This window comes from Carya illinoinensis, chromosome 6 (assembly GCF_018687715.1).
Source record: "Carya illinoinensis cultivar Pawnee chromosome 6, C.illinoinensisPawnee_v1, whole genome shotgun sequence".
Lineage (NCBI taxonomy): Eukaryota > Viridiplantae > Streptophyta > Magnoliopsida > Fagales > Juglandaceae > Carya > Carya illinoinensis.
The window spans coordinates 30,326,645-30,348,393 of NC_056757.1; the positions used below are offsets into that span (position 1 = coordinate 30,326,645).

General features: G+C 33.3%; 1 protein-coding gene and 1 long non-coding RNA gene across 2 annotated transcripts; both read left to right on the forward strand.

Moving 5' to 3' along the window:
* Positions 1-4,581: 4,581 nt before the first annotated feature.
* On the forward strand, positions 4,582-6,811 carry LOC122312853 (protein TIFY 9-like). Its single transcript, XM_043127507.1, has 6 exons — positions 4,582-4,910; positions 5,014-5,176; positions 5,285-5,372; positions 5,482-5,581; positions 5,694-5,760; positions 6,376-6,811. Exons 1-6 carry the CDS (start codon positions 4,790-4,792, stop codon positions 6,410-6,412), a joined length of 576 nt encoding a protein of 191 aa, XP_042983441.1. The 5' UTR covers positions 4,582-4,789; the 3' UTR covers positions 6,413-6,811.
* A 2,898-nt stretch (positions 6,812-9,709) lies between these two features.
* Positions 9,710-14,872, forward strand: LOC122312991. Its single transcript, XR_006243252.1, has 3 exons — positions 9,710-12,039; positions 14,395-14,592; positions 14,701-14,872. It is a non-coding gene; the product is annotated as an uncharacterized LOC122312991 (long non-coding RNA).
* Positions 14,873-21,749: the final 6,877 nt, after the last annotated feature.

A 21,749-nucleotide genomic window follows, 5' to 3' on the forward strand; every position in this document is an offset into this window, starting at 1 on the left:
TCCTTCGCCACTGATTCAATAAACCCCGCCCTTATTTTGGTTTCTCTTTTTCTCTTGCATGTCAACACATCATTTTCAAATAGATTTATTTGTATTTTTTGCATGCTCTGTTTTGGTTAGAACTTGGTTTAATATTGCGCAACCTTACCTTTCTCTCTCTGCCTTTCCTCTTTAACAACCCAAACGCATCTCCTATTTCCCATGCCATTCTAAGAGAAGGAGGCTTATCTGTCACTTATTCATTCTCCAACTTTCTTTACAATTTTCTCAAGTAATTTTATTTATTTATTTATTTTTATATTTTTCTTCTTTAAGGTTGAAAAATCTCAACCTGCTTCCTATTTGCCACCAATAGTTCACTCACGCCTATGGATATATAGAATCCGAAGGTTAGAAGAAGAGATTTGGGAGAGACGAAGGAATATGAAGATTAAGGGGCCTGCGTTGAGGAGGGGAGCTAAGCCATGTCCTTCTTTATCTTCTCTTCATTTTTTTTTTTTTTTTAAATAAAAGTGACATCTGACACGGTCCACATAAACATTGGTACATGGTTGGTACACAACCCGCCTAATCCTTTTTTAATTTATATAAGGAAAAAAAATACTTGGTTTGGATCTATTCAAAATTTTAAGACTATCACAATCGAGAAAGAGTTCTTACTATATTGTTATGGGGTATTTTCGTCAAGACTTAAAGTCCATGATACCGCCCCATATCCATTACTTCATCAGGCTCCATGAGCTCCATGAATATTAGCCAAATCTCAGAAGGGCCCCCTTGGTAGCTTGGGGCTGGCTCTGGACCCGTGCGAATCAAAAGTACTTATCAATATTGAGATGAGACATTGTAGAAGGGCGTGGGAAACCATGATCAGAAAATGCATCCGATAATTCTGCTAGAGATCCACGCTGCATTAAATGATTGACACAAAAGAAACCGTGCTGCATTAAATGCAATATGGCGGTGAAGACTTTAGGGAGATGCGTCCATCTACCCCAAAACACAAGACTTGGCCCTCCTAACGTAGATGACCCAGTATAAAAGGTTGCCCAAAATTGCGAGGTATGAGAATGAATTCAAGTCTATTATGAGTTATACACAACTATTTTCTTCTTATTTAAAAGCATTTTTATCTCTTCTCTATATTAACTTTGACATCGAAGGTTTCTCGGGCCACCCCTCTCTCACTGCAGGACCTATTGCGAGTGAAGACCTGCACCATTGAACAACTCAACCCAAGGAAGTACGAAACACGACGTTGACATATAAAATACAAATATTTATTAAAAAGTAAATAAAATTTAAATATATTATTGTTACTCATTAATGTATCTAGAGTGTGAAATGTGAATTATTAAACTTGCAAATGGAATTTTTCTCCTTAAAAAAATTAAGAGAGGTGCAATTCAGTATGGTGCTTGGATGTTGAGTTGATCTATAAATAATAATATTTTATATGTTACAATGAGATGTATTTAAATGTAAATAAATTAAGATAGTTGTTTGAATATATAACATAGGTTGAGATGTGTTCAACTTTTTAATGAAAAGTTAAAAAAGTAATGGGTTCCATCAATAATTAGTTTGAAATGAGTTAATATATGCTTGACATCCAAACTATTGTTCTTTCATCATCTATTAATATGACATTAAGGCTATGCTTGGGTATTGAGATGATCTAAATTGATTTGTGAATAATAATAAAAAAAATTAATAATTAAATATTGAATAATAGTGTCACTACCCAAACACGACCTAATTTTATATTAGAAAACTATGAAAGCCTATGGTCAAAATAATAATGAACAGCATCTTTTGAAAATTAAAATAAATACAGTTTCAATAACCAAAAAAACTCATACTCATGGTATTAATTTTATATTAGAAAACTCATGATACTCATTTTATCATTTTTATGTCTTGCAATTCTCTCTCACACTACTTTAATTATTCGAAAAAGAACCTGAAAAAGTTAATTATCAATGTTTTGATATTAATTGGGGTTTAATACATGTTTTAAACATTAAACAAAGTGTTGAGTCTTTCCGTGCAAACAACAATTAAAGGAATAATCAAAGTCCCAATAAAAATGTGACTCATGTTGTTTGTTTAGGTGAAAGGAAAAAAATGAACAAGCAAATGCAAGGGAGCATTGAAATGGCTGGAAGAAGTTAGACCGGAACTAATTAATTATCTTCTTACCAAAATCCAAGTCATTAGCATCCAGACCGGCATGACCAGAAAACTGCAACCTCTCTCTCCCAAAAAACAATTGTAGACTAACGCATTGTTTGAAAATAACTTTCATTCAAAAATTTTCATAATTTTCTTTTAAAATATGTTCAAATATAATTTTTTTTTTTATTTCAAATATTCAATTTTCTTGTCTGATTATTATTTAATTATTACAATTTTATCAAATTTTTTAAATAAAACATAAAAAATTATTCACCTTTTTCAAATTTTAAAACAAAATTAATATTAAAAAAATTATATTATAACAATATTTTTATTTTATTATTTTTTCTCTCATTTCTTTAAATTTAATAAAATATTCTTAATTCAAATCATTTTATTAGTATTTATGAATTTCTCATCTAATCATATTTTCAAACGAGCATTAAAAAAAAAAGTCACCTAAATAAATTTATAGTTTTTAAAATTTAAACTTAGTTTTTAAAATTTCAAGGGCTTTTAATTTCTTCTTTATCCTTTTTCACAAAGCCGTGTGCTTTAAGTTTTGAAGTTGGACCAAACCTCTTGCATATTTCTCCAATGCTTGCATAATGCAGCAGGCCTTAATAGGATACAATCCGACGTGGTTTTGATTATATATTCTTATTCTGCATCTTTCACGTCCAAAAATCAAATATACGTAAAAATCTGTTATATCAATTAGAAAAATCTCTTCGACATTAATTTGTTCGTCATCTTATAATATGTTATTAGATGATAAGTTTACAAGTAAAATATAATAAATAATTTTTAATCATCTAATATCACATCATAAAATAATGATAAAATAATGATAATTAAAATGATGATTAGTATTACTCGTCTAACTTTTCTAAAATAAATATCTCCCATCTGTTTTAACTTTAGTTTGTTGAAATGCATTTAGATATTTCTATTTCCCTCGACAACTCGACAGACGAAAAATCACATAAGCTATTTGGTCCAAATTCAAGATTCATAAGTATGCATATTGACGATGACAATGATGCAGGAAGACCACATGTTCTAAATATTTTCTTGCGTGAAGAACGCATCAAAGATGACTCTTTGTCTGGACATACTTACTGCATTCAAAGGAATCGGACAGAAAGGGCATAGACGATGTGTCGTTTCAGAAACTTCCTTAAGTTGAGTTAAGCCGTATCTTAAAACTCTAATCCCAGTACCACCAGACAATTAAACTAATTCTTAGACGACTAATATCAATAGTCTAAAGTGAATTTATATTTGGATTCAAACTTAAAATATTGGCTTTGTTTGGATATTTAAAATATCTTAGTATATTTGTAAATAGTACTAGTGAAATATTTTGAATTAAGATATTTATTGGATTTTGGAAAGAGAGAGAAAACAAAAAGTTGAATAAATATACTATAAAGTTAAATTATTGTTTAAATATATATTTTTTAGGTTTGAAATTTGAAAAAATTGTATTATTTTTTATGTTTTTTCTTTTAAGTTTGAAAATTTTTTAATGATTAGCCATTAGATATAATGATTAGATAAAAAATATGAAAATTCAAAACTGAAAAGTGTTTTGTATTTGAGAATGAAATATTTGAGAATATCTGAAAAATACCTGATAATACTCTTGTACACAAATAGGACCCTAGGGTTCACATGACAACACAATTATTATAAAGTCCTCTAAGATATTTTATTTTCAAAAAGTATTTAAATATAAAATACTTTTTAATTTTAAAGTTTAAACTTTTTCATCTACTAATTACTAATTACCTGATGATTATAATTTTCATAAACTCTTAAACAAAACACAGCAAACAATACTAATTTCTCAAATTTTTTTAAAAAGTATATATACTAAAAAATTATATTCAAATAATTTTTTTAACTTTATAATATTTTTACTCAACTTTTATTTTTTTTTATTTTTCAAAATTTAATAAAATATTTTAATTCGAATCGTTTCTCTATTATTTACAAATATATTATGATATTTTAAATATCCAAATCTAGTATGCACGTGTTGAAAGATTTTAAAGTAATTCAAATACCATTAATTGATTTATGGTTTGAAAAGTATCTAAATTCGATGTGCTGACTAATAAAGAACTGTGGTCCAGCACTTCCCTGGACCTAAGCTTGATAGCACCTCTTCGGACGCCCCCTACCAAGTTCATCTGGTCTTCCATTCATTGGAACAGATTTACAACTTCAATATCTATTTATATTTTACGAAAATAATAATAATAATAATTGATTTATGGATTAAAATGTTACGATCAACATCCAAACAACATTCGGTACAACTACAAAGGGCAAAACACATTCAAAAATCAAGGATGATTATTTTTTTGAATTATCACCTTATATTAGCTGGGCCCGTCTCATTCAGTCATTCGTAACCTCACGAGGAAGACGTGCGGAAATTAGCTCTCTCATTTGTTTCAAATCTCATGAAACTCGTGCCTTTGATCTCTCTTCTCCTTTCTTTTTTATAGCTGCTCCTTCCCCACTCTTTCGTCGTCGTCGTCGTCGTCTTCAACATTCCCTCCTTCATCCGAAAGATTCTTTCTCCGGGGATACCTCCATCATGTCGAGAACGACCGTCGAGCTCGATTTCTTTGGGATGGAGAAGGAGAGTTCGTCTTCCTCCTCCTCCTCCTCCAAATCTCAGTTCCAGAAGTTTCTTGATCGCCAGAGAAGCTTTCGAGGTCGGTTTCTTCCACTATTTTCTTTCCTTTTCTTTGGGCTTCTGATGATATGTGTTTTACGTTTGTGCTAAAAGGTGCTTTCATTTAATTTATTTTTTCTCAGGGATACAGAGTGCCATTTCCAAGATCAACCCTGAGGTTCTGAAATCTGTGATTGCCTCCGCTGCGAACCAGGGCTCCGAAGCCTGCAATGCGATTCCTTCGAAGAACGCGGTTTCGGTGCCTTCGAGTCCGGTTTTGCCTGTCTATACTCCTCCTATCGTCAGGTACTGGATTTATTCTATTAAATTCCTTGTTTTCCTCCACTATTATTATTATTATTATTATTTGAATTATTTACCAGAAATTTTGAATGGCAATGGACTCCATTGCAGGCCTAGTTCAGAGAACCTTCCGGATACCGCCCCTCTAACCATTTTTTACAACGGAACCGTCTCGGTTTTCGATGTTCCTCAAGAGAAGGTTTGTTTCATTAAACATTCTATATTCAGTTTCATTTTTATTTTTTTAAGCATTGGTCTCGCCACGAGTCTGGTTTCCCTGTTTCTAATTTGGGGAAAAAAATGTATAGGCGGAGAACATTTTGAAGCTTGCTGTGGAAGGGACATCTGACCCAAAAGTTGCAGTTCCTTCAAGCGACCAACAACAGCTACTCGATACACTTAGCTGTGGTAAGTGCTAATTATCTTCACTTCTGTGAGATGTTTAAGAGAAATTTCCCAAATACTAAAGCTGATTAGTGATCATCATATATATTTCTCTAATTAAGGAAATTATTTGTAGGCATTGCAGATCTGCCAATCGCACGTAGAAAGTCACTGCAGAGGTTCTTGGAGAAGCGCAAAGAGAGGTAATCCCCCCAAGTTCGAATTTTAATCTTGTGAGCATGTTGGAAATTCTGATTTTTTCCTAGATTTTCGAAACCTCCCCCAGGAAATCTATAGTTCCGAAGTAAACAATCGATCCTTCCAAGTAATAGAAATTGATGATGAGATAATGAGACAGAAACTAATTAGAGCATGCCATATCCTTATTAAGTAATTATGTAAATTATTTTAGCGATATGATATCATAAATTATCTGTAAAACAGTAAAAGCCTCCTAATTTAAAGAATCATTCCGAATATTTCTAAATTTGATGGTCTCAAATAACAATAAACATCCTTTGTTCTCGATTAGAACAGGGAAAAAAAAGAGAAATAATTCAGCTATAAAAATATTTATAAAAATAAACCCATAAATTGATCTAACATATTAATTTTATTATAAATTAATCTAACATATTATATAATAAAACACGTTTAGTTGTTCTGAATGTTGTTTTCTTGGAGCAGTGTTTTTGACTGAGGATAATAACATTTTAGAATAAAAGATCAATTTTCTCCCATGATTTCATTTTTAATATGCAAAAATCATTTAGCATGACTTGAAAAATAAACAATATATTATTATTTTTGTTTGGCAGGTTGACTTGCATCTCCCCTTATGCATGCTACACCTAATCACGCGTTTGTGCGCTTGAACAAGTCATCCATGGAGGACTGTCACAATTCTTAGAACCTAACTAGAAAGATGCTGAAGATAACAAGACAGGACGCCAATATATTATTTTACATATTATAAAGTTGTGTAATATCTTTTTATCTGTTCAAGGATTCTTAAGCATGCAGCTTCTTCAAAGTAGCTTTTTTCCTCTTTTTTCTCTACAGAAAAGAGGTTCCAAATATAATAGCTTGTTGGGTACGGCGGAGATGGTTCCCCCGTTTTTAGTAATGTGCTGTAATATTTCTTTGTCTGTTAGTACTTCTATTATTCCATTCCATGTCTCCGTCCTCTACACTTCCCATGGATTTTAAGCCATTCTTTTATATTTATGTATAAAATAGTTGTTATTGGTGTCACATGCATACCTACCTTTCCTTTTTCTTCTTATATGTTCTTATTATATTTTTCTTTTGGCCTGCGGGTAGAACATCGGGGTCGTGTGATGTTGTCTCAGCCAAGTTCTTCTCTTTCATTATATACTTGTTTTAATGTGCTGGCGAATATTTGTTGACGTCCAACATAAGAATCCTAGCGATCGAACATCATGAGAGGAAACCAAAAAGATAAAACACGAGGTTTGACCTTTTGCTTGAGATTTAAGAAAGGAAAACACGAGGGAAATGAGGAAAAAATTAGATAGAAAGACGAGACGTGACACAAACGGAGAGGAAGAGAAAATATGGAAGATATAGAGAAAATTTGAAATAAATAAGAACCAAAATATTTCTGGTATAAATAAATCTAATGTTTCACATGTAGTTATATCAATTTATCAATTTTATTTTTGTGAATCTAAAGCTTCTCATATTATTCATTAGAACTCATTTATATTGTGCTTAACTAAAGAAATGTAAGAAGAAAATGTACTTGAAACTTCAGATTTCCTATTTAAAGTTAAAGTAGAAGAATGCATGCATATATGATCCCAATTCAAGAAGTTCTTTTTTGGCATGTACATCGTGATTACTAATGTATGGTGATCCCTGTCTCAACCTTGAAATATGTCGTTTTTCCCTTCAATCGTCAGTTTAAGTTGATCCAAAATCAAGTGCCTCAAAGTCCATTCCTTCGCTACTTCCAAACCTCTCATTGCTAGTGATTTCTAGGTTACACGCCAATTAACCCCAGGGAGTCATCCCTAAGACTCTATCGGACTTATTCCGGTACCCCTTCATATAATATTTATTTTCACACGCATATGCAACGCTCTTAGCTGGATGACTAAATTATGTGTTACTTAATATAACACGCAACCGTTACCAATCGTTGATTACATGTAATGGGAAAAAGACTTGGTTTGGAAATCAGAAGGCGTGCAGATGGAGAATTATCTAAAAAATATCCAACTTTTACCAAATTAGACAGATTCCAAAATAATTACAGCTCCTTGTTCTATTTAGGTGAGACAACGGCTTTTTAACTTCAGAAACGCTAAAGTCACACGTGATGGATCCCATTGTGTGTTTTTTTTTTTGCCCTTTACTTAATGATTAAAATTTAAAGAAATATTTTTTAATAATGTTTTAAATTAAATATATATATATATATTAAAAAAATGTTGAAAAAAAATAAAAATAAAACATATATATATTTGAAACTTGATTCCTCGTGAGTGGCTGTAGAGCCACTCTTTGAACTTTCTTCCTGCCTTTTAACTTGTCAAGAGTTCTGACTTTAACGCCTGTAATTCTGTCATGCGAAAATCATTCACAATCCGTGAACTATTATGTCGTAGATTTCTCGAGTCAGTAAGTGCGGACTTTGACATTTAATTCTGTCACGTGAAACGTTTTGGGGTTATTGCCGTATTGGACCCCTTTTATGGATATGAATATAGGGTTAGGCAGGTCCCTAAGATTTATTAGGTCAACTAATTAGACGTAGACTAGATTTAAAAATAAAAAATAAAAAAATTATTTAACCACAAAATAATTATATAAAAATAAATATGTGATTTGATACGTACGTCATATTATAAAATTATTTTTAAATTTAAAATAGATTTAACAAATTTTATAAAATTATATCAATTTGTAAATTTTACTTTATATAATTTTTTGTATTTATAACAGTTTTTTTTTTTTTTAAATATTCTTAACCATTAATAAAGAAATATATATGTATATGAATAGACATAGAAGTCATGCTATCATTTAAAAAAAAATAATTCATATAAAAGCCTAACATTAATGATTATAAATATTATTCAATTAAGGAAAATGTTAGTCCTTCCGAAAAAATCTACCGAAAAAAACTACTAATTTATTTAATAATTAAGGAAATGTTTTTTAATATATTTTTTTAATTTTTTTTAATATTTAAGGGGATTTTAAAAATGTTTAAAAAAAAATAAAAGAACTTTTTTTTTTTACACGTTTGATGACCACTCTTGGTGGGTGTTCTCGTTGAGCGTAGCATGGCCCTTCGATTAAATGATATCGTTCAACTACAACTTCACCGTAAAATCTCGAACGAAAATGTACAACTTTTAAAAAATACTAATTGGAATGATGTTTTTAAATTTGAAGAAAAAACAAATTAAGGAGTGATTTTTTAAAACCATCATGGGAGGTAAGTGCTCGAACTCAAGGCTAAGCGAACAACGCTTACATTCTGATGTGAGAAAAATTACTCGAACCTAGGGTGAGTAAGGATTACTCAACAGGTGCGTCCACATCCCGTCAAAAGAGCTATTCACAAAATGTGCACCTCTCAAAGGCGAGCATTCAAACAAATAACTAAAGTGATCTCACACCCAGAGTAAGGACTTTGCAAAATACTCGCCACCTCGGTCTAATTAGATTTGTTAAGGTTTAAGAGTAATAGTATGATTTTTTTTATTTTATAATAAAAAATATTCAACCAATCATATTAATATAGTGTGCAAGAAAATATGTAAAAATTATTGTACATAGAATTTTTATTTTTTTTAGGTCAAATTTATTTTAAATTTTAACTGCAAACTATCACCCATTTTGAAACATAGTCTCAAATATATCAACATTGTCACTTAAACTTCACTTTGAAACATAAAATACAACGTGCAATTAGATAAATTAAGATGACTTTATATAATATATTAGAAATACTTTATAATATAACGTACCAAATAGATCGATATCGTTCGCCTGTTGTCTTCTTTTGTCATATTCTGTTCTTTCTTATCTCCTTATCCTGCTAACAATACTTTCATATAAAATATTAAAATAAATATATAATATTTATTACCCATTTAATAATATCCAAAATGTTTATACTGCTAGATTTTGGATAGCTTCATGGAGTAATCAGCATTCAATGTGCTAATATTCTCCCATCATCTGCTCAAATAATTATTTTCGCCCTAAGGAAGACGACGACGACGTCGGGTACTAGGTTCGGCCATACATACGTTACCTAGTAATTATAGACTCTGTAGACTGACGGACTCTGGGAGGCTTGAAACCTATCCCAAGTCTGGGAAGGATCGCGAAGTGTGGAAGAGATGCAGTTCTGTTCGGGGGTCGTAGGGACTTAGGGCCGGTGGATCATTGGGCCGAAAGCCCTAAACAATAGATGAACTGCTTTTAAATTTCGCTTTGGTAATTTTAGTAGTCAGTGGGCCTACAGCCCAACTTCTTTTAGTAGAGTCCTGGGGCCTGTGAGCCCAGTTGCAGTTGTTATTGGTTAGCAATCCGTTCCGTGATAGTGGCCTGAGGGATGTAGATTCTTGGCTTTTGGTACGGATTTGTCAGGCAAGCCGAATGCAATGAAGTTGTTATTAATTATTTGTTCTCTCTCTCTTCCCTCTCTCGTCCATCTCTCTTTTCAATTTGTGGAGGAACTCACCCTCGAAGTGAGCTTATTGCCGGTAAGTGTATTACAAAACCCTAATTGCCGAAGAGCTTTCAGAAAATAAAAAACATAAAAAATGCCGCTGTTTTTAGCTCATTCCAACTCTCTTTGGTTGGTTCTGTGCAAATGGCACACTTATGATTATCGTAGCATCTCCGATGAATTCGACGGGGTCGAAGGTGCATGATCGGGTTTTTCTTTCCTTTTCTTTTGGCAGCATAACTCTGCCTCGTATAAATTTCGCAACGCAGTATGGAAAATGCAACGCCCGGGTTTGCTTCCCTCGGACCCTCGGCGTTATTTCTCATACGGAGGGGCCCAATTGACCAACAATGCACCAGTTCTGTAGCGTGGCCGAGCTCAGAGCTCCTCACGCGCACTCTGCCATGCTTCAAGATTGTATCCAATTAAAAGGTGATCCTTCTTCAGGGAAGGTTCTCGACTGTGAGATTCTCAAAAGAGGTGGTTGTTTGGACCTAGTCGGTTACAACGTCCTACGCAACAGTGAGCATGTGTGTCAAATCCGAGTGCTTCTATGGTGTTGTTAATCTGTTCAACGAAATGCCTGATAGAAATTCGATCTCGTCTGTTACGTCAATTCACCGATACGTGCTGTCGTTGCAATTCATTGTTAGTCAATGGTCACGAGCTTGAACCTTTTATTTTTTCTGAGAAGTCTGGAGTTGCTCCTGAGTATGGGATGGGCTGAGCTAGGTTGGACCATTCATGCTTCTAATCCTAAAGCTTGGTCATGACTTTCATACATTTGTTGGGACTACTCTTTTGTATGTCTTCTCTGTTTGTGAGGACGTTGCTACCGCAAGAGCGGTTTTTTTATGGACTTGCTATTATTCTGAGTGATTGTTTGTAAGAGGCTATAGATGCTTTTTCTCTAATGAGAATATTTGGGTTTGAGCCAAATAATTTTACTTTCGGGTGTTTGCTCTGGATTTAATACCTTTAATGCGGAGATGAGCGTTCATGGTTGCAAAACCGCACATTGAGAACTCGCTTATCTTTGAACCGGATCTTTTGTGGGTGTTGCATTACTTGAACCTTAGCTAGCCTGGGGCCTGGGCACATTCTAGGCAGATCAGGCCATCTTGATAAAGCCTAGTGTTATATCTGGCGTGCTTTACTTGGAGCTTGCTTTATCCATAATAATGTTGAGCTTGAGAGTTTCTGCACGGCGTGTGCTTGTGATGAATGGCAAAGATGAGGCGATCCATTTGTTATTGTCAAATATGTATGCTACTGCAAAAAGGTGGGAAGCATGGCTTCCGTTTGGGAGCAAATGAAAATGAAAGGAGTAAAGAAGGAACCGGGCCTAAGTTGGATTGAAAACCAGGGAATAGTTCATTATTTCACTGCTGGAGATTCTCCACATCCCGGCATGAAACTAATTAATAGGATGCTGGAAGTTTTGAACATGAAAACCAGGAAGGCAGCATATGTTCCTAATCATAATGCAGTTCCACTTGATGTGGAACATCTCTTGTCGTTATGCAGTGAAAGACATAACCTTGGGTTAATTAAAATTCCATCTGGGAGACCTATTCACATCATTGAAAATCTCCAAACATGTGTGACCGTCATGCTGGACTGAAGTTAGTATCAACGGGTATCCATCACTTTCTGGATGAAATTCTCTATTCTGGCAATTATTGGGTGATTCTTGATCTTGAACACTATTCTGTCCACGGCCTCGGGTTCAGTGCTAAGAAGCTGGCAGGAACTTGCTCTCTTGTAGGTAATTCTGCATCTTTTATATATAAAAAAAAAAAAAATGCTGTACAGCAGATGACCTGGGATTTCTCTTTAGTAGGGACAAAAATTGTTGATTGGCAATACGTTTATCTATGTGTGCATCCTTGCATGTATATGTGCATGTGTATTTTGTGTATTGACTACAGAAGTAATCCGAGTCTGATATAGATTAGGAACAAGAATCTCGTCTCCTTCTCCCTCTTGAATCTTCAAAGGAAGAATTTTCATTATTTTTCTTGGATTGATTTTTTTTGTGCTTTTCTGTTATTAGGCAACACAAAAAGATATCCTAAAAATTTTGGGAATTATGAGTCAAACCTAACTTAGAATTCTCAGTAAGGGCAATTACCCCTGCACAGTCATATAGTTGACCTCACCCCTGGTGTTGTGCCACAACTATTCTTTCACTAATCTGCAGTTACTTGACAATTCAATGTTCAGGAAACACTGGGGAAGCATAAGAGCTAAAAAGGGGGTAAACAGTAGTCTAATAATTCAAGAAATCTGGGTTAAATATGAAATTCTGCTAATAAAACCCAGTTCCTGGAATGTACCATGTTATTCATTACTCATATATGGGCCAATCACGTATGTTGGTAAGATATTTTGTCTCAGAAGTTTATTTGTTTTTGGATCATCTTTATTTGTTGCACGTGTACTTCTTGGTTTAGCTAAATTACAAGGGAAGACAGCCCTGACAATAGGCTAAAATCTCTGAGCATGTAATCATCTTGATTTTAGGAGATAAACGTGATAAATTAACTGCATTGGACAATATAATATCCACAATTTTGCATTTTGGCTCTTAAGATAACTAAAATTAAATCTAGTTGTAATTTAGAGTTTACAGGATTCAGCATCTTATGAAGTGAACATTCCTTAATTACCAATCAGTGGTGAACTTATAACATTGCCGACATGTTTGGAATGCATTAATTTTTGTGTGTTTGAATGAAATGTTTCAGTGCTGCATGCTATCAATGTTCAATGATAAAACGGAGATAAAAAAATCTTATTGAATATAATGGGATGTCAACTTTTATGTGTGTGTGTGTGTGTGTGTGTGTGAGAGAGAGAGAGAGAGAGAGAGAGAGAGAGAGAGAGAGAAACATGATTGAATGGATATAAATGCGTGGATATTTATATCTTATTGCACAAACACTTGTTTCCTCTGTTATGGATATTTTTACAATATATGACAATAAAATGGAGATATCAGCAATATCTTACAATTCGTCACAGCTCCACTGATCGCAATATTTGGTGTCATATCGCACTGTCAGTAAATGCAGTGTAATTGCTGTATCTATACCATGCTCTACATAAAACTTAACCATTGAATTCATATTTCTAAAATCATCAACCTTTTGACTTTTACGTCATCTTCTGGTTTGGTAAAATATGTTGTAGGTGGTAATGGATTAGAAAAATAATATTTTGCAAGATAACAAGTTTAAAATGCAGGATCTTTGTAATCTGAAACGGATGAAGTTTACTTTTGCATTGCCATAGAGACAGACTTGAACTTCTTACAATTTTGTGCATTGAGGTCATTAGAATATTATCTATTGGAAAGCAACAGTTGATCTTACAGAACAAAGAATTTGATTTGTTGGTAAGGTTAGTCTGAAAACACAATTGACAAACCAACTGCAAAGTTCTCATGATACTCTGTTTCTGCCACTGTCAACTGGTCTGGTTATTCAGCCATTTCAACCAGTTTGAATTATTATTTGACTTCATTCCAATTTTGTCCCAATAAGAATAACTTTTGAGTTCTATCTACCTTTGGATGGTGGATTGTTTTTTTCATCACTTTCAAAGAGATTATCTTTTTCCTTAAATCAACTGATAGCAATTTATGATATATTCCTTATATAAAAAAAAAAAAAAAAAGGAAAAAACACTTTATAATATACACGTATAAGCTAAATGCTACTTTTCCAGGACTGCTTATTGTAAAGATTGCTACTTATAAAAGTAGGAAACTATCCTTGTCAGAGACTTGATGAAGATACTAAAGCTTGCTTCTAAAGTGAGCAAGGCCTAAAACAGTGCAGTATTCCATTTGTGAAAATAGTATTGAATATATCCTTTCAAAATAAAATGAAAAACATAATATATTTTCAATTATCTTTGCATCAAAATCTTTCATTATCTAGCATCAGGAAGTCAATTAATATATTGTCATGTATTTCACTATCTTACCACCTATTACTTGGTGCGGTTAGGTCATAGCTCTAACTGCAAGCAAAAGCTGTCCTTTGTTTTCCCCCCCCCATCTTTTTAAAACAGTTGAATAATTAAAATCTAAAAATCCTATGTGTTTTGGTATCAGGTTGCAGATAATAACTGCTGTGCTGTGAAACCTGTTTCACACTTGGAGTGGAAAAGTCAGCCATAAGAAATGGGACTTGATACTTTGCTTGCAGTCTATGGATATTGCATGGTGAGGTCAGATGCAGAACCAGATTGAATATTCTGAAAGGTAGCTCTGAGTGAAAGCTATATAGCTCGTCATTGTTCGACTCTTCTGGTATGTTTGACTACTGCAAATTCTATTTTGTGTACGCTTTTAATATAGAGTTTATTGGGGTGTCACAGCAGGCTGAAGATATTCTCTTCTGAAATTTTTTTGCATCAGTTCCTCTGCCAGGTTTGGATTTGGGTTTGGTTGAATTTCATCCGAATGGGAAGTCATGTAGACGAGCTGACACAAGATTATTCCTCATTTGTACACTTAACTGCATTTGGGTGTCGTGTGGGAATTTAATGGCTTCATTTTCTTTGATGTATATTGTATAAAAATGGCCAAGGAAAAAAAAATACTGAATAAAAATGAAAGCACAATAATACCTATAGTCCAGAGATGAAACAAGAGCTATTGTATGGCTGTTATCCAACTGATGAAACAGAGTTAGTTTTGAGCTATATATCATGCAGGGAGACCATTCCAATATTCTTCACTATCATTTCCTTGATGGTTGCCCATTCTTTTCACAAGTTTGGATTCAATGCAAATAGAAACAAATTGAGTGTGATGTGATAATGTTGGTATATACACTTGATGAAAAGCATCTATATTTATTATTTCCTCCCCATGGTCGAGCTGTTTGTCACACTTTCAATGGTTTAATCAGTTTAGTCACCTCACAAAGTGTACGTAATTAATAGTTTCCAACCTCTTGAACAAGATCACGTACTAAACAACAGGCTGATTGAACAACTAATCAAAGTGTTGTATTAGGTTGGTACAGGTACTAGAAATATCGAATGTCAACCAACAACGTGAACAATATATTTCCACTTGCCGATCATCGAGGTGAATCTATGGAGCAAGCCCCCCACAAGCTTTTCCCTCGTAAGTTTATTGCGGTAGTACTGTTTGGTTTAGTTTAATTTTTTGATGGCTTTTTATTTCGACCGTACAAGTGGGGAGCCATTGGCATTTAGCAAGATTCACGTTCGGATCATTAGTACTATTATGTCTTATTTTAGAAGTTTAGATGACTCTAATCAAACGTCGACATGACTCAACCATCGCTGCATGCCCCTCCATGTTTAAAGCTGTAATAGGAAATAAAAAAAAAAAAACACAAACAATTAAAGTTAATACTCGCAAACAGCATTATTATTTTTTAATTACAAGGAAACAGAGTTACAGAGGGACCTATATAAAAAGAAAATTTCTAAAAGAAGTTAATATATATATATATTATTTATAGAAGAATTTCAGTGCACTCAAATTCTAAAAAAAAAAAAAAAAAACAGACAATGGGACAAAAGCTGTATTTAACTAAAAAATTTGTAAAACGAGGATCGAAACCTTAAGGGGATGTTTAATATTGGACAGAAATACGCAATGTGGATGATTTATAAAAGAAAATCATGATGTAGGCACTAGAGACAAAGAGTACGTGCGTTCGGATTCTTGGGAAGGAATTAAAGACATCCCAATAATAATAATAATAATAAAAAGGTCTTGGCAGTGCACGCGCAGTCAGGGAGTGGGGCCCATTAAAGAGGGGGGAGGGCAGGCCCACGCACGTCCATGCAAAAATCGTGGAATTTTATGGCAATTTCGGATTCCTTTGCCGGCAACTTCCAGCTGTACGTACCTTACGCCGTCATTGTAAGCCACTCACCATTGCATGCGCCCATAAATTATTAAAAATTTGAAGTGGATTAAGAAGAAAAATTATTAATTGGGTGTTTTAATTTTTTTTTTTTTTGGTCATACTAAGAGGTCTCTTATAAATAGTGTGTTTGATTCACTAAATTTATTAAAGGAAAATACTCTAATAATCTTTTCAATTTGCTCTAATAGCAATGAGAAAAAAATTACCGATAACATATAAGATTGATCATAAATCATCAATTATCTTAAAAATTTAAATTGATGGTAGACCAAAGTCTTGAGATAAAACCATGAGACATATCCGGATTGAATTAAAGTTAATTATAGGATTGAGGATTTCTTTGTCGTTTACACTATACACTTTAAAGGCAAGGCTATGGAATAATCTTGTAAGATAGATGATAGATCGATGGCATGCACATAGACCTTGCAAGTGGGATCGATGGATATAGGTGACTAGCTAGAGTTATACGTATACATTTGAAACGTCCCAAACCTAACTTGGAGAGAGAGAGGGAAAGGAGGAAAAAGGAAATGCAAAAGCTGATCTCCAAGTCAATTTGCGTGTAATTGCAAGTACTCTTTTAGTAGTAAAACCAATAATCTCTTACTAATAATGATAAGAACGAAGAAAGCTGAGGTACGTTTTTCTAAAGAAAGCTATCTCTTAGAATCAGTCGGCCAAGAAAAAGGAGGGTACATTAAAAAAAACTTATACGAAACAAGAAAAAAAGAAAAAGCCCTCGAAATGATGAGGTTTTAGTGATGATGGTGAGTGGGAAGCAGTACTGCTGCAGAAGGAAAAGAAAAAAACAAAAAGGAATAGAAAGAGTGGAATATTTGGGGTGTGGTGACATGCAAAGGTCGATCGGAGTGCGCTGTTTCTGTTACTTTCAATTTATCTCTTTATTATTTTTTTCTTCTTTAGCTAATTAATTAGGTCATAATTTCCTACACATGCATGCATGCTGCTTGTGTACTTGGATTGAACAAAACAAGCGTGCCTTCGCTCTCAGAGATAGATATATATATATATATCATGTGGATGTTGCTGGCGGGGCTGCCCCCAATTTCTTTAACATTCTTTACGTACACTACAACAAATTTTATTTTTAGGTACGAAATATATTTTTGGAGCCAAAATTTAAATTTTATTTCAAAACATGAAAATTTATTTTTTTATTTATTATTATTATTATTATTTTTGTAGAATTAAAGATGACGTCTCTTAAAGAAATTGTTGTAGATCCAACTGATGAATCATTTGTCAACGATGCTTAAATTCTTTCTCAAATTTTTGGATCACGTTTTGGATATTTAAGAGGCTTAAGACATTGCATGAATCCATACTCAACATCATCATTCTCTTCTAAAACCAGATTAAATGGCAACAAGAGTAAAGAATTAGATGAAGCAATACTTGAGATAAAATAATTGAGGTTTAAGGAAAAAAAGTTGCTAACCCGATTAGATCAAACAGCAGATTTAGATACTAGACTAGAAAAGAGGTGGTAATTAAATAACAAAAAAATGTTTGAACACTTCTAATTAATTATGTCCAAAAACCAAATGCCACCACCACCACAATCATAATTCATTTAATTTTTCTTTAATCGCTTTTATGTTATGATGTTCGCAAACATTTGAACAGTTGATGTATATGATTACAATTTGTGTAATATTAATATGGTATTATTAATTAAATTATGATATGTTTGATAAATACTGTTCGAATAGTAAATAACCCGTTCGAAAGGTGAAATTCTGTTTAAAAATCCATTCGAACAAAAATAGACCCATTAGAACAAAAATTCATCCATTCGAACAATATGCGAGAAATACAGTCTGTACATATATTCAAACAATAAAACATTTTTTCGAATAATATTATTATGCGAAACCCCGTTTGAATAGAGAATTTTCAAAAATAAAATATATGTTCGAACGGACATAATTTATGTTAGAACAAAAGTCACTTGAAAAATATAGTGGCTCGAACACAAACATTCTGTTAGAACACTGATCTGTTCATTCGAACATGATCGATCAACTATGGTTATTACTTCGAATAGATATTTCATATTGTTCGAACGGAAGTATCGGTTCAAACCGAATTTTTTCCATTCTAACAGTTGATTTAGATGACTGAGTTTTTAAGATGAAAATTATCTCTAAATACTTTCTGAGACGATCTTTTAGAGACAAAATAGAGATGAAAAAATTTTGTCTCCAAAAATATTTAGAGATAAAATTTAGATTTTTTGAGATAAATTTCTTTTAGTATTGATAGGAGATCGAGTACTACATATGTTTTTTAGATTAGTATACATAGTTAGCTACTACTCATGATAGACCAGTTTCAAGATTACTGCACAAGTACTTTCTCATTTATACTGTACGTACCGCATTTTTCCTACGTACATGATTAGAAAGAGAAAAGGAAAATTATTTTTAGCAGCTTGTTTTACATAGAAGAACGAATTCTGTATATAACATTATGGTATATGACAAATAATTATGTTTTTTTTTTCCTATTTTTACTCTTGTTCGCTTCTAATTCTTACGTTATTTTTTGTAGGGATATTAAAGGAGGTGACGGTCTTTCCGCAGAAAAAGAGTGCTCATTGCCCAATATTGATTTTAAATGCAGGGAGCAGCTGCCCAAATCACTTCGTTAATTTTCTCCTTTTAATAATGCGAAATAGAGAATCATGTTCTAATTAATTTAGACGTGAGAAGCTTACAAATTGCGTTGAAAGAGGGTGCATGCAATGCAATATACTGCGCGCTCATCATCAAAAAAGGAGGAAGTTATACCTGAGAAAGTTGGCCCCCTTTTTATTCACTTTGGAACGATGATGATCAGTATCCCCACAACGTCCCACTAAATTACAAGGGCCATGCCATAACTATCCAACACATGAAGCCTACAAAAAGGCATCTCCATCTCCCATGATCGATTTTATTATCCCCCCCACCAAAGTAGACAGAACCCTACCTTTCTCTCAAAGACCGGTCTCCATCACAAAGATTTCAAAATTAGAAACCATGCATGTTGTGTGTTTTTGTTGTTTGTGCAATGAATTTGTCTAGAGAGAGAGAGTGAGTGTGTGTGTGTATGTGTCTGAGAGAGAGAGAGAGAGAGAGAGAGAGAGAGAGAGAGAGAGAGAGAGAGAGAGAGAGAGATATAGAGAAACTTTTTCTACATGAACCTTAATTAATTTATTAGCTAAAAACGACCTTGTCTGAATCTTGAAGCAAATTTGCATGATCAGAAGTACTTAGGATTTTTCTATTTTTATTTTGAAATTAATATTAAACAATTAAACAACTTAAAGTACTGCTTTAGAATTGTATATAATTAACTAATCTCATGGAGATTTGGGATATTATATGGATTCTTTCTTTATTTTATTTGTATGGTTATCGACATTACATATGATTCCACCAATTGGTGCCTCCACGTAAAAGTCCATATTTGTTGATACGTTACTCTCCATCAAAGAATCTTACTTTGATGATCTCTTCAATTCAACTTATTTTCAAATTAAATCATCCTGAAAATTTTTCTAATACATGAGTATATTTGTATGTCTTTCACGATCGAATACGTTAAATTAATTATCTTGCATTTTATTTGCAAGCTAAGACGTTATTGTATATATATATATATATGTGTGTGTGTGTGTAAAATATTTATGCTAAATAACAGTACCTTTTTCATTATTATTAAGATGAGAAATATTTAGCCATAAAGTAATTATACAAAAAGTTATCTTATGTGCTACACTATATTATGAAGTTATTTTTATTTTAAATTACGTAGATTTTAAGAATTATATGAAACTATATCAATTTGTGTGTTTATTAATTTTATATAATTCTTTTGTGCCGGTAGTACATCTATATTAAGATTCCTTAACGTTGGTATGAAGACCATGCCTACACGCTGATCTAAATAGGTAAAAAAAAAAAAAAAATTCAAGACTTCAAAGACAGAGTCATGGGTGTGCAGCAATATCTCTGTTAAATGTTACCCTACTCTTTTTTGTTGGAGACGACATGGCCGGCCTTGTTCTGTTAAAAAAGAATTGCAGCGATCATTGACTCTGAAATTAGTAACCACGCGTACATGCATACAGAGCCAACGGTAGGCTGTGCAAAACGAACCTGATAAACGCCAAGCACAAATTCTCTCTTTCTCTGTGAAACTTTTTTAAAAAAATCCAACTTTTTTTCATTAAAGAAAAAACCCTTTAAGAATTATCCCCCACGCTGTCACATGTATGGACTGACATAAGCAGTACTCGATCATCATATATATATATATATATACCACATGCACATGCAAACAAACATGCACCTGTTTGATCTCTCTGTTTCTCACTCCCAAACAAATTAAAAAGAAAAAAAGAAAAGTGTAGATCATATATAGTGTATTGGATCACACTCTTTGATAGATGATCCGCTCGATCGTGTTGATCATGATGGCATTGATGATGGTATGATGACGAGATTAAAGTCTATCCCCTTTTATTTTATTTTTCTTTTGTATCTTCCATCGATCGCACTCTTTTACTTAGTGGGTATGAGAAACGCAAACCCCACTAATTTCTGTAATGGCCGGGAACATGCACCTTAAAAAAGCAATTATCATTAGGGGTGTCCCCCCCTCCACCTCTTTATTATTGTTTGCTCTAGAGTACGGTATGCAAAATCAAATCCCATTGACTCTTAAAACGTATGAAATCATCTATCTCCCATCAATATTTGTCACGAGATCAGGATCGGATCGATTCCATGCATATGATTATTACGTAGACAGTACTACCAATACATGATGCTTTATTATATATATATATATCTTCCCATGATCTTCGGCTTCCCTCATCCCTTGGGGATCGTAAGTTGATCATATAATTGGTTGGTACTTTGGTTGGCTACTCTCTTATTGTTTGGGCCTTTTATAATTTACTGACTCTCGATCACTATATCGATCGCTTGGGGCCCCAATTCTGATCAGCTACGTACATATTTTCTTCCCTTTCAACAAGTGGTCATTTCTTATAATAATTCTTTCTTCTTTTTGGTGTCGTTCTAATTCCCATTAGGGTTCCACATTTCATGATGACAGTGCAACTAGCTAGCTAGGAGGGATAGCTTGCTGTTTGGTCGAAAGGAATATTATATGTGCAGCTGGAACTTGGGGATCTCTGGTCATTCTTCCACTGACATATTAGCTGGCCTAGCCTGCTATATACATAGTGTGGTTTATGGACTCAAACAACGATCTAATTAGAAACCATTGGGGCACAGAAAGTTTTAGAAAGCCTGACTCCGGTGAGGGATTATTAATTATTTCAAATCATTTGGCTACTTTATGGGGTTACTCATGTTTACATGACAAGCGAACCCTTCATTGAAAACAAAGATAGAGACAGAATGTACGTACAAGATAATTAGTTTTAGATCTCCTTAACTACTAATTGAATGATGCATGTGCCACACCAAGTTTTACTTGATCATTTCAAGTTTCCAACTTAAAGCAAGTTTAT